This window comes from Apaloderma vittatum, unplaced genomic scaffold (genome assembly GCF_000703405.1).
Source record: "Apaloderma vittatum isolate BGI_N311 unplaced genomic scaffold, ASM70340v1 scaffold11381, whole genome shotgun sequence".
Taxonomy (NCBI): Eukaryota; Metazoa; Chordata; class Aves; order Trogoniformes; family Trogonidae; genus Apaloderma; species Apaloderma vittatum.
In genome coordinates this window covers 27,735-38,931 of record NW_009697378.1, presented here as the reverse complement: position 1 = coordinate 38,931, position 11,197 = coordinate 27,735, and the positions used below count along the sequence as shown (strand labels likewise).

Sequence of the window (11,197 nt, the reverse complement as noted above, 5' to 3'; positions counted from 1 at the left end):
GAGGAGACTGGATACAGAGGTATGGAACAGGGGTCCATAACCACCTGTCAGAGGCAGATCAGAGAAAGAGGCAACTCCAAAAAATGTTTTCACAGAAAACATAAAACATAAAAGAAGGAAATACAGGCAGGATACAGGCTCCCAAGAGACTTCCCAGGCCAAGAGAACAGCTGGAGGGCTTGCTCCCTCTACTGGAGCATTCTAATAGACCCACAAGAGGCTTGCTAGTTTGACCCACTTCTAAGTCCACAGCAAATCTCTTGGACTATGAAATAAAGATTAATGGCTGGGTTGGTTCCTGTTGCTGGCGTATTATCACAAGGATTTCTTAAAGGACTGAATATATACTTAAATATGCAGGTGAAGGCAGAGAGGAGAGAGCTATTTCATTGCTTTTGTTTTGAAAAGAAACAAAGCGTTTAAGTTGAAATTTGTATTTTTCAAATCATAATTGTATCAGTTCTGTCAAAGTGGAACATACTAAAAGCAAGCAGACCTTTCCAGTGTTTCATGTAATGCAGAAGAACAGCTCTTGTTCTGTGACCTTTACTCCAGGACACATTACTCAACATCATTCCTGTAGGCATGTATAGAGAAAACCACCTGCCTTCTTGAACTGCATGTTCTTGTCGAGCACAGCCTGGCCTTAAATACCTTGGCTTCCGAACAGCCTATTCGTACGAGGAAACAGAGAGTAAACCTCTTCTAAAGTATCTTCAAACGAATACGACGTCATCACTTAGTTATTTAGTGTTCATGTCAGATAACATAAGTCATAGTAGCATGATGTGTAACAGCATCCAGAAACCATGACTCAGATACTCACTGACACAGCTCTACTCTTTGCCATAGCTTATCACCGAGACTCCTCTTTCTCCTGTAGAAGAGTCGCGTTTGGGTTACAAGACACCCCACGTGACTGTGAACAGTCAAGAGCACCTTACCCCTTCATGCCATTTTATAACTTAAGCTTTATAACTATAGCTTTGGTGTGGAATCTGCCTATTCCTGTATATGACATCCAACGTTTGGTACAAACACCTCCAGTTTTAGCTGAACCTTATAAGCGTGGTAATAAAAGAGTGAAATATTTGACTAAAAACCCAGGTAAATGTAAGCTAATAGATTTTGTAGCCTCCCCAGTTTAAACAGCTTCTTGTTTTCCAGTTGTCTGTCATCTCAGTGAACACCTCGGTCTACTGGTGATCACCTTACAAGTTCAATGCAGGAAATGGAAACCAAGCTCTGCGGCAGCAACAAAGAGGAAGCTGTCAAAAGCGAACTACCATACAGCGTAGGAGAGATAGACTTCACAGCTTCTGGGAAGAAGCGTGCAAAGGTACAGCTCTGAGAAGTTTTAACCCATTAACACTATTGCTGTCGTTTAGCTGTTACATTAAATGTAACATTAAATGTTGCATTAAACGTAGAGACTGTAATAGCGAGGGTCAGCGTGCCACAGTGTAAGGCATCACATAAAGTAAGGACTATACCTTTCTGAACATGAACGTGATTTAAAATAAGGCCTATTAATATACACTGAAATCAATCGCTGGACTCGACTGCTAGAAGGACAGTTGATCGCGCTTTCCTTTAAAAGAAAAAAATTAGCACATGCCCAGCTTCTTTCATTTTGTATTATTTCTTTGTTTTAACTTCCTTCTGCCAAAAAAAAAGAATCAGTATGGATTTTAAAGATGCTCTTTAAAGTTCTATCTCTGTTCTGCTAATACTCGGAGAAGGATGTACATGGACAGACCCACCTTCTCACTACTCCCTTGCATACATTAGTACTAGAACAGAGGGAATTCCTAGGATAAGAAATCTGCCATAAGATTTTATTTCGTAGTAAAGTCTTAAGTGAAAGCCAAAATACATACAGAACAGGAAGAAGTGGTAGATTTATGTAACACATTTGAAAAACAGACATGAAATCAGGCAAATATTTCGGCTAGTGCAGAAACTAGAAACGCCTAAGAAATCTGTTGACTTTGCTAGACTGCCAGGGGACTGAAGGCAGTTGAAGAGGAATAGCAGCATTAAAGCAGAGAGTGATATGTCAGTCTCCAGCACAGACTTAACCCGTGGAACTGACCCAATTAGCGAGATAACAATTATAGAGAAGTCTGCTAAATTCATCCTAGAAATCCATTCTCTGTCAGATTTGCCGAGATAAACTTGATTATTTCAGAAAAATTTATCATAAATTTCCCTCTGCGCTCACCATGAGCAATATCTCTACTGTATCCTACTTTTCCATTGCTATTCATTGGAGGGTTTTGTGTTTTTTTGTTGCAGTTTATTAAGGTTCCAAGTACCATTCATCCTGGAATTATATTCGAAGTTATGCTCAACAAATGGAAACTACCTGCTCCCAATTTGGTTGTCTCTTTAGAAGGGGAGGAGGAAAATTTCCAAATGAAACCATGGCTACGGGACACCTTAAAAAAAGGAATTATAAAAGCAGCTCAAAGCACAGGTTAGTGCAAGTTCAAGGCTTTGCTGAATGCAATCTACAATCTGTTTTTAAACAGCTTTGAAAATAAAAGTTACTGTTTAGTCTTGTGGTTTAACCCTAGCGGGCCATTAAGCAGCAGACAGCTGCTCACTCACTCCCCATTCCCTGCAGTGGGATGGGGGAGAAAAATCCAGGGGGGGAAAAAAAACCAAACAAAACAAACCAACAACTTATAGGTTGAGATGAAGACAGCTTAACAGGGCAGAAAATGAAGGAATAATAATAATAGAATATACAAAACAAGTGATGCACAATACAATTGCTCACCACCCACTGACTGATGCCCAGCCAATCCCTAAACTGTGGTGTCCCTCAGCCAGCTCCCCCAAGTTTATGTACTGGGAATGATGTCATAGGGTATAAAGTATCCCTTTGGCTAGTTTGGATTGACTGCCCATGCTGTGTCCCCTCCCAGCTTCATGTTCAATTATGAAGAAACGATCTAACAATTTTTAAAAAATTATTTCAGGTGCCTGGATTTTTGCCAGCGCTTTACGTGTAGGAATAACAAGACACTTCGTGCAAGCAGTCCGAGATCATGCGCTGGCAAGTACTTCATCCAAAGTAAGAGTGATTGCCATAGGAATAACTTCACTTAGGAAAATTCAACACAGAGAAATCCTGGACAACACAAAGGTATTTTTCACTTATTCTACTTGTAAGACAGGATTATTCAGAACTAAGCTGCAGCTTTACAAAATTTGGAAGTAGTAAGCAGAACAATGTTGATCTAACCTAAAACCAAGAGTGGGGTTTAAAGAGTCTTTTGAGGGAAAACAGAAACACAGAGCAGAAAGGATTATCAAACCCTAATGGTTGTGTTGTGCACGCTCGGTGTGCTTGGCAGCAATTTTACAAGTATCCAGCAGATGACAGCATTAGACATGAGCTCAGTGCCCAGAGTAAGGCTGAACGTCAGGGAAAAAATCATACATCTAAGGTACCTTTAATATTTTTTCCCTTATCCACTTATTGTAGAAGCACTTACTTCAAGTTATTTCATAAATACTGTAAAAAGTGTATTTTCTAATATGGAACGCAAGCCATAAATATTTCAAGACCAAGTTTTCTTAAGTAGCTGCTGAATTGATGTCTAACACACACACAAAGGAATTGTTCAGCACACCAGATCAAAAATGCTGGCCATGCAGGATTTCATCTAGTTATCGGGAGCTCTAGGGACTTCACAATTCAGGTCAAAGCAATCAAAGTTCTTGAAGAAAGAAAGAAATAAAAAAACTTCAGCCAACAAAACATTTGCTGAAAGTGTCAGGACAAGTTGATGCTTCATTGACCCATAGGCAGAGGAAAAAAAAACAAAAACAAAACCAAAATGGCATGACTTTCTTATCACGGGATATACGGTCTGTCCTCAGTCGAATATTGTACCAATGAAGTATGCACATAATGGCAATGAGTGACAATCTCTCCATGTTATTTTACTTCCCTGCAGAAGCTAAGAAACCAATAGCAGACAGCCCTTTGAACTCACACCGAGTTCTCTCAGCTCGGCTGGCAAGTACCAGCACCAGCTGGTTGCTGCCACAATCACATCACGAATTACTATCATTGGGCTTCCCCTCGTTCAGTCCTTTTTGCTGAGGGCAATGACCTGTGTGCTCCGCTAGGTGAGACTCTAGCTGGAAGACTAACCTCTTTACGTGTGAAAAGACATCAGACGAAAGAATTTGGTTCGTTGCCTTTGCAAATTTTGTTCAAAAAAGTGGCTTTGGCAAATGCAAACTGCTTTACCTCCTTTCCAAAATGCATCTGGGTATCTTCCAACTAGCAGCTACAAAACAATTGCACTGGCCTTTTTGTTGCATAGATTTTCTTCCCCTTAACTAAAGCCTGGAGTATTTGTCAAGGAATATTTTGTATAGAGAGTTCCTGACCCTAATGACAATCTGGATTTCAGTCAGTAACTTTAAGACGAAGTACAGACAGGAATGCTGATCTAAACCCAGTTCTGTTTATACTAACACGAGCAGCTTGTTGTATAAAATAGAGCTACCAATCCACACAGGAGAAAAACAAGCCCTGAAATCACTGGATCCCTCCCATCTACGTTAATACTATACTTGAAACATCATTGGAAGGTCACTTCCACATTTTCAGAGAGTAAATAGGAAAATCCCCACAGGCCTTCCTCAATTGATTGTTGTGCCTCTGGGTCCTTAATCAAAGACCAGATCTTTGGCAAGTTACATGGCAGCAGAATATAGGTATGCCCTCTGCAAAACAAAATTTGAAGGCAAATTAATTGTGTCAAGAAGCTTTCCCCAACAAATAAGAGCCGGACAGAGGGAGGCAGAAGAAATTTGTGACGCTTGCAGTTTGTAAAGGACGCGCAAATTTACCACTTTTTTTTCCTGAGATAGCCTCTGATGTTCCTGCTCTTCCCAGAGCTGCCGACAGGGAAAGAATCCATCAACATGCCTGATTATAGCTTTTTGCACCTTGCTTTGAAGGAGATGTCTCCAGTGTGACTGTACGCAGCCTCATTTCAGTAAGGCACTTGGGGGCATGCTAGGCAGTGTGCTCGCCTCTCCTACCCGCCGTGTGAAGGAGTTTGTCCTCTGGGTTACCTCATGTTTTTATGCATTCGGAGTGCTGCTCTAAGCTCCTGATGATACAGGTATTTTGTAGAGCCCAAGAAAGGAAACCTCAGCTTTCAGTCCTGTCAAATCTGGCACATTTCAGAAGGGACACATTCTCCTTCTCTACCCTTTTCAAAGAGTCTATTCAAGTGTCTCAGAGGTGGTGTGCTATGCCATGGCACAGGCAACACAAAAATGGAGATGAAGCGCATAAAAACATGGGCTGTGTTTTGTAGAGAACACTGACATCTCTCCTCCTCTCCCTAGAGTGAAAGTCCTGTACACTACCAATCAGATGACAATATCCAAGGCCCGCTGTATTCCCTAGACCATAACCATTCCCATTTTATTTTGGTGGATCACGTAACACCAGATGAGCCAGATGGAACCACCAACCTACGTCTCACCTTGGAAAAGCATATTTCAGAACAGCGTACTGGCTATGGTGGTAAGCAGACTCTAGACAGGCATGCTCACTCGAATAACACTGATATTGCAGTGATACTTGTGGGCTCCTGGTCCAATTCTCAAATCGGACACGTCATTGTGTAAGAGGCAGAAATAAGGTGACTTCTGAAGTTAAAGTTGCTCTTTGAACCAAAAATCCTGACTTCTGTCACATCTCCTTAAACAAAGCTCAAAGCTGATCTTCAAAGCCTTAAAACACAACAGATGGAAAATAAATCCAGCTTTAAGCGCCTTGACCAGTGGCTCTAAGAGATGGATGTTGATTGTTGTATACTTTATCCCCTCTCACACACAGGGTCTTGAATTGCTCCCACACTGGAAGAAAAGACTTGTTCCAGAGTCCTCTGAGATTTTTTAAGCCATATTTATTTCAGGATAAAATCTTCTCCTGGGTGAATGATGTAGCATCTAATGGCCATCTAAATCTACGTGGCCTTTGTTTATAATTAGAACTGAGTGTTGAGCAGGCCTCCTACTGCTGTTTGTGGAAAGAATTCAATTGTAGTTCCAATACAATTACTTTTACCTTTCTGTTGTTTCTGCAATACCTGCAGTGCTAGCACAGCTGAAACAGAAGGGAGAGCTCACTTATTCGCACTTACATGCATCAGTGGGATATTCAACTACATAGCTCAAAGTGTGGTTGCACAGATGTACCCAAGAGCATGAACGTACCTCAAGAATGCTTTTCTGATAACTCAATAGGAAAGACCTCAGACAGGCTGTAGCGGCAGGCTGAGATTGCAGTGCTGAGGCTTAGAACGTAACTTCTTTCTGTTTACAAACCAAACCTGATTGAACGAATCTCAGTGGAGCAGTTTTCTGACAAAATTTTGCTGATTCACTTGACAAATATTTCACCAGAACATAGCGAATTCAGTGATATCTTCTATGAAGAAAATCAATGGCACTCATTTGAGCTCATTTATATTCAAGCTGAGCAAAGCTATGTGACTTTACTGAAGCAAAACACTTCAATAAGGTCATGCAGAATTTCTCTGTTTTTACCTAGAAGTCACGCAGAGGAAATTTTCGATATGCCGAATATTATTTGCAGTTAAGGACTTCCCACCTTCCCAGCATAAAGTCAGAATCTCCACCTGTCACCCCTCCTCCAGCTAAATCTTATCTAAATCTATGGTAAATGAAGAATATTTGAATCCATAAATGTATCTTGAGGAACCTGTGTTCACAAAGGTCACTCTTCAGACTAGAAGATCCCCTTATAGAGCTATGGCAATGCTATGCCATTCCCCAAAAAAATTTATTCTGCCTGCTAGGTCATGGTGCTATCCTCTTCATTTTCCCCTTGCTCCTGTGATTTGTCACCTTCTGTGGGCTCACATTCTGGTAGGAACCAAACCAGCACATAACAGGAGAAGTATTTCCAAGGGGTCGGCAAACACACGTAGTTTGGTGAAAACTGTTAACTTTTTAAAAATTAAACCATGTATTTCACAGGAACGGGTAGCATTGAGATCCCTGTGCTTTGCTTCCTGGTAAATGGAGGACCAGGTGCACTTGAGGTAAGAAGCTGTTTGTAACCTGAGGAAAATAAGATGACTGGTGCTAAGTAATTAGTGGAAAATTTGGCTGGATGACAAACAAGTGTATTGGCACTTCACATAAAGCCAAAATTCGTATCTCTATACCATTAAGAACTGAGTTCTGTTAGCATTAAATTTACCAGTACTTGTTTGGGAGAAATATTTAGAGAGACATTTAACCATAATTTAAGTTTCCAAGTGATGAGATGCTACCATACAAGCTGGTTACCTCTTCCAGAACAAGGACTCAATTCTGTTGATGTTCTCTAGTTTCCATCTCCAGTCCCTGTATCTCATTATATCTTTGTCAGCTGGAGTGAACCATACACTGGTATTAGAAATCTCACTGTTTAAACTGGGATTTTGTGACCTCTTGAGACTTCCTTCTAGAAACTAAATATGACAGTGTGTTCTAGATCTTGGGTGTTGAAAAATCTCGTGTTAGAACCTATAAATCTTTTCAAAGTGACTTGGAGACCAAAGGTTACTGGCTGGAGCTGCCCTGTATTTACACACCCTAGGAACGGATAATTGATTGCGCTTTATTAGAATGTCAATCTCTTAAATACAAATTGGATAATACACACCAATGACTACAATGGATGTTTAAAGAACAAAAAACTAAACTATAAACGCCACCCCTGCACAATAGATTCTTAGAGTCTCGTGAGCTTATTGCTTAACTCCATAATAAGGAATAGATCGGCAGCAAATAGTCATTGTTACAGTTATGGTGCCATGGCCTCTACTTTCCTGTTCTCAACAATCTGCCTTACCCTATATACACAAGTAATAGAATTATCAGCCTTTAACTCTTGTAGTTGTTATGCTATGGTGTTTTTTTTTTTCCTTCCTGTTGCCCAGTGTTGTATTGCCACAGGCAAATTCTGATTTTCAAAATGTATCACCAGGTTTAGCAGCCAGAAGAGCCTGCTGAGAATCTCTGCATAATGCTGCTCTTGTACTTGACTATGCTGAACCACTAAATATAGAAGGGGAGGGAAGCTAGGGACAAAAGAAGTTTTATGCATCGTTTGTCCAAATCAGATTGCTTAACTGCTCAGCAAATGTGTCATGAAAAGGAGTATCGTCAGGGGCCTATACGTGGACAACCTGCTGTAGAATCAGAAAAATCCTAAGAGCTTAGAGAGTCTGGACTCCATAGTGAAGCTGGTTTATGTACACATTTATTCCTAGCTTGTAAGAAGTCCTTCTCTGGAATAACATTTTCTTTCCATGTATGAATTCTAAAAATGTACTTTTTAAACTACAGAGAATTCTCAGCGGTTTGGAAAATTCTGCTCCCTGGCTTATCCTAGCAGGGTCTGGAGGTACAGCCGACATACTAGCTGCATTCATGAATGACTCACAGCTTATCATGCCAGAAGCTGTTGAAAAGCAATTTAAGGAGAAGTTCCCTGCAGAAAGCTTCTTGTGGACAGACATTCTCCAGTGGACAGCAACAGTGAGCTCCTATGTTTGATAACTACATGCATCATATTCACAAGCTCTTTCCTACTATTTCTAGCTTGGGTAGTCCATCCAGTACAGGTTTAACAAAAAGCTGCCTGGTTTTGGGTACCACAGTGCTCTGACACTAGTGGCATAGAAGACCTCTCGAACATTAAAATCCAGTCCTTGGTGATCATACAAACTGCTTTGTCCTCGCGATTCAGCTGAACACTTAGGACTCTGTCCTTCCTCAGTTACTTCCTCAAGTAAGAGCCAGCACCCAGGAACCCCGGCAGGCCTTCTGGAGGACGTGAGGCATTATTTATGTTTCACAGCTGCAGAGCTTGTGCAGCTGCGACAGAAGAGACCTAATTCACGATCTACAGCTGTTAAATGGAGACCTAGTTGTGGATAGGCATGAATAAATTAGGAAGAACGAAGGGTGTTTAGAAACCACCTTATCTATTGTCAGTTACATGTGTTCTTAAAGAAAAGCGAAACAGTTTCACAGATTTTCCTTACTCTCTGTCTTGAGGCATGCTTGCTAGAGTTAAACCACCATGCTTGAGTGTTAAAGAAACAAAACAACACCAAGATTGCCTTTTTGTGAAGATTGAAGAGCACTGTGTGCCTCTGAGATAAACCAAGTCCACTTGACCTGACCCACTACTTATTCTTTGCAGTCCCTGCTGTAATCCTTAACTTTAGAAGTTCCACATATTCATTCCATTAGGGAGAACTTTGCCAGATCACTAACACAGGAGGATGGAAGGGCATCTAGAAGCAATATTGCCAGATGCTCATAAAGTCCTAGTGCAGCTGCACTGAAAGAAAGAAAACTCAATAAATAGAGTAGCAGAGAGAAAGAGTACAGTATATATCAATATTTGATGTCTTTTACTCAGAGAAGATTTAGAGACTATGCTTTTAAATAAACAACTCGGAGAGCAAAACTTAAATGTCAAAGCAGGAAAAGGTAAAATAAAACCAGTGGTGTGCTGTCCAGACTGTGAGTCAGATTTGAGTTAAGGAATCATTTTTACTTAAAGCCCTATGCTGGTTCTAAGGATACCCAGGTTCTGTTCCTCCTACTCTGCTAGGTAATTTTGGAAAAGGCAGTAACTCTCTCCTTGCCTTAGGGTTTATTTATATATGGGAAACTAATAGTTATTCATCTTCTTGCCAAACCTCAGCTTTTCAATAAGAATCTAAGCTTTTGGGTAATAGCACATGGGTGATCTCCACTAGGCTCTTAGCAGTAGGACAATGGGCAAAATTCTTTTTGTTTCAACTCCCAATAGATCCAGAACATCATTTCACACCATCATCTTCTAACTGTGCACAACTTTGAGCAAGACAGCTCGGAAGAACTAGACACTGTCATTTTAAAAGCTTTAGTAAAAGGTAAGAACAATGAACACAGCACATTGTAATTATCTTATTTGACTTGTGTGCCCTAAATGTATTTCGTTCTTGTCCAGAGCAAGTTCAGTTGGTTGTTGGATCAGATTTCATTTCTGATGTAGAGTTCTTCTGTTTGCTTATTGACAAATTAACTGTGGCAGTCACCATAGCTCTTGTAACCTGGCTTTAAACTAGTCTTTGCTTTTTAATCTCATGCTTTTGAATAGTACTAGTTTAATCACTCCTTTATTTCATTACTTGCTTCTTTAAGTAGTAGAAGTTACAGAAGAACGGAAATATACTGGAGTCATTACTGCATTTATGAGCCATAAAAAAAACCCCCACCAAAACATGCAAGTAGACTTGAACTGCCTTAGTTCCAGAAACAATCCATTTCTCCTGTAAGAAATCTTTATTGTAGCCTCTGAAAGAAGACATTACTTATTCTGCCATATTAATATTTCTTAGGTTAGGAAAAAAAAGTTCTGTGAAGCATTCCTGGTTAAGGAACTCACAGGTCTGTGATAGCTGACAGAGAGTTTATATTGCTAATCAAAGTGCCAACGGTGTATTAAATTAAACATAACACAGTACTTTACACTTGTTTATTTGCATTTCCTGGTTTTGCCAGCCTGTAAGAGTCACAGTCAGGAGGCTCAGGAGTATCTGGATGAACTGAAGCTGGCAGTGGCCTGGAACAGAGTGGACATAGCTAAAAGTGAGATATTCAATGGCGACGTGGAGTGGAAGGTACCAGGTTTTATTGCCTTAGAAGACAATCAGTGTCTAAACAAATATGTTCCAGACCATGAAGCAGCCTGATGGCAGGCTTCAGTTTTTAACCCGACCTGCATTCTCCACTAAGAAATCGGGCAGTGGCTGCGTGCTGCCTTAGGGTGGTTTTCTTTCTGGTCCCCTCTGTGACAGTGGCTGAAGACAGAGGAATAATTCAGTGGTCATAGTCTCTTTCTTGAGCTCCTTGGGGGAAAGAATCTTCCCACCCCTTCTGTACAGATCTTTAAAGCAAACTAACCTGAACTTACAAAGCAGAAGCAGATATTACTGTTAGAAGATGGTAGGAAGAATGTCACTGTTTCCAACTGTTGTATAAATACCCAGTCCAGTGAGTACCTAAGACTACCACAAATCCTACAGCGTGCTACTCCTGTTGATGTTTTAACATTAATGCTTACACAGACATTTTGTCA

General features: G+C 40.5%; 1 protein-coding gene across 1 annotated transcript in view; it reads left to right on the top strand.

The window, feature by feature from the left end:
• The first annotated feature begins 1,222 nt into the window (after window positions 1–1,222).
• Window positions 1,223–11,197, top strand: part of TRPM5 (transient receptor potential cation channel, subfamily M, member 5) — a 31,768-nt gene continuing 21,793 nt past the window's right edge. The window contains exons 1-8 of the mRNA XM_009877618.1: window positions 1,223–1,339; window positions 2,299–2,479; window positions 2,988–3,154; window positions 5,386–5,566; window positions 7,048–7,112; window positions 8,407–8,598; window positions 9,887–9,989; window positions 10,621–10,739. Of these exons, the coding sequence (XP_009875920.1) occupies window positions 1,223–1,339; window positions 2,299–2,479; window positions 2,988–3,154; window positions 5,386–5,566; window positions 7,048–7,112; window positions 8,407–8,598; window positions 9,887–9,989; window positions 10,621–10,739 (1,125 nt within the window). The remainder of the gene's footprint in view (window positions 1,340–2,298; window positions 2,480–2,987; window positions 3,155–5,385; window positions 5,567–7,047; window positions 7,113–8,406; window positions 8,599–9,886; window positions 9,990–10,620; window positions 10,740–11,197) is intronic.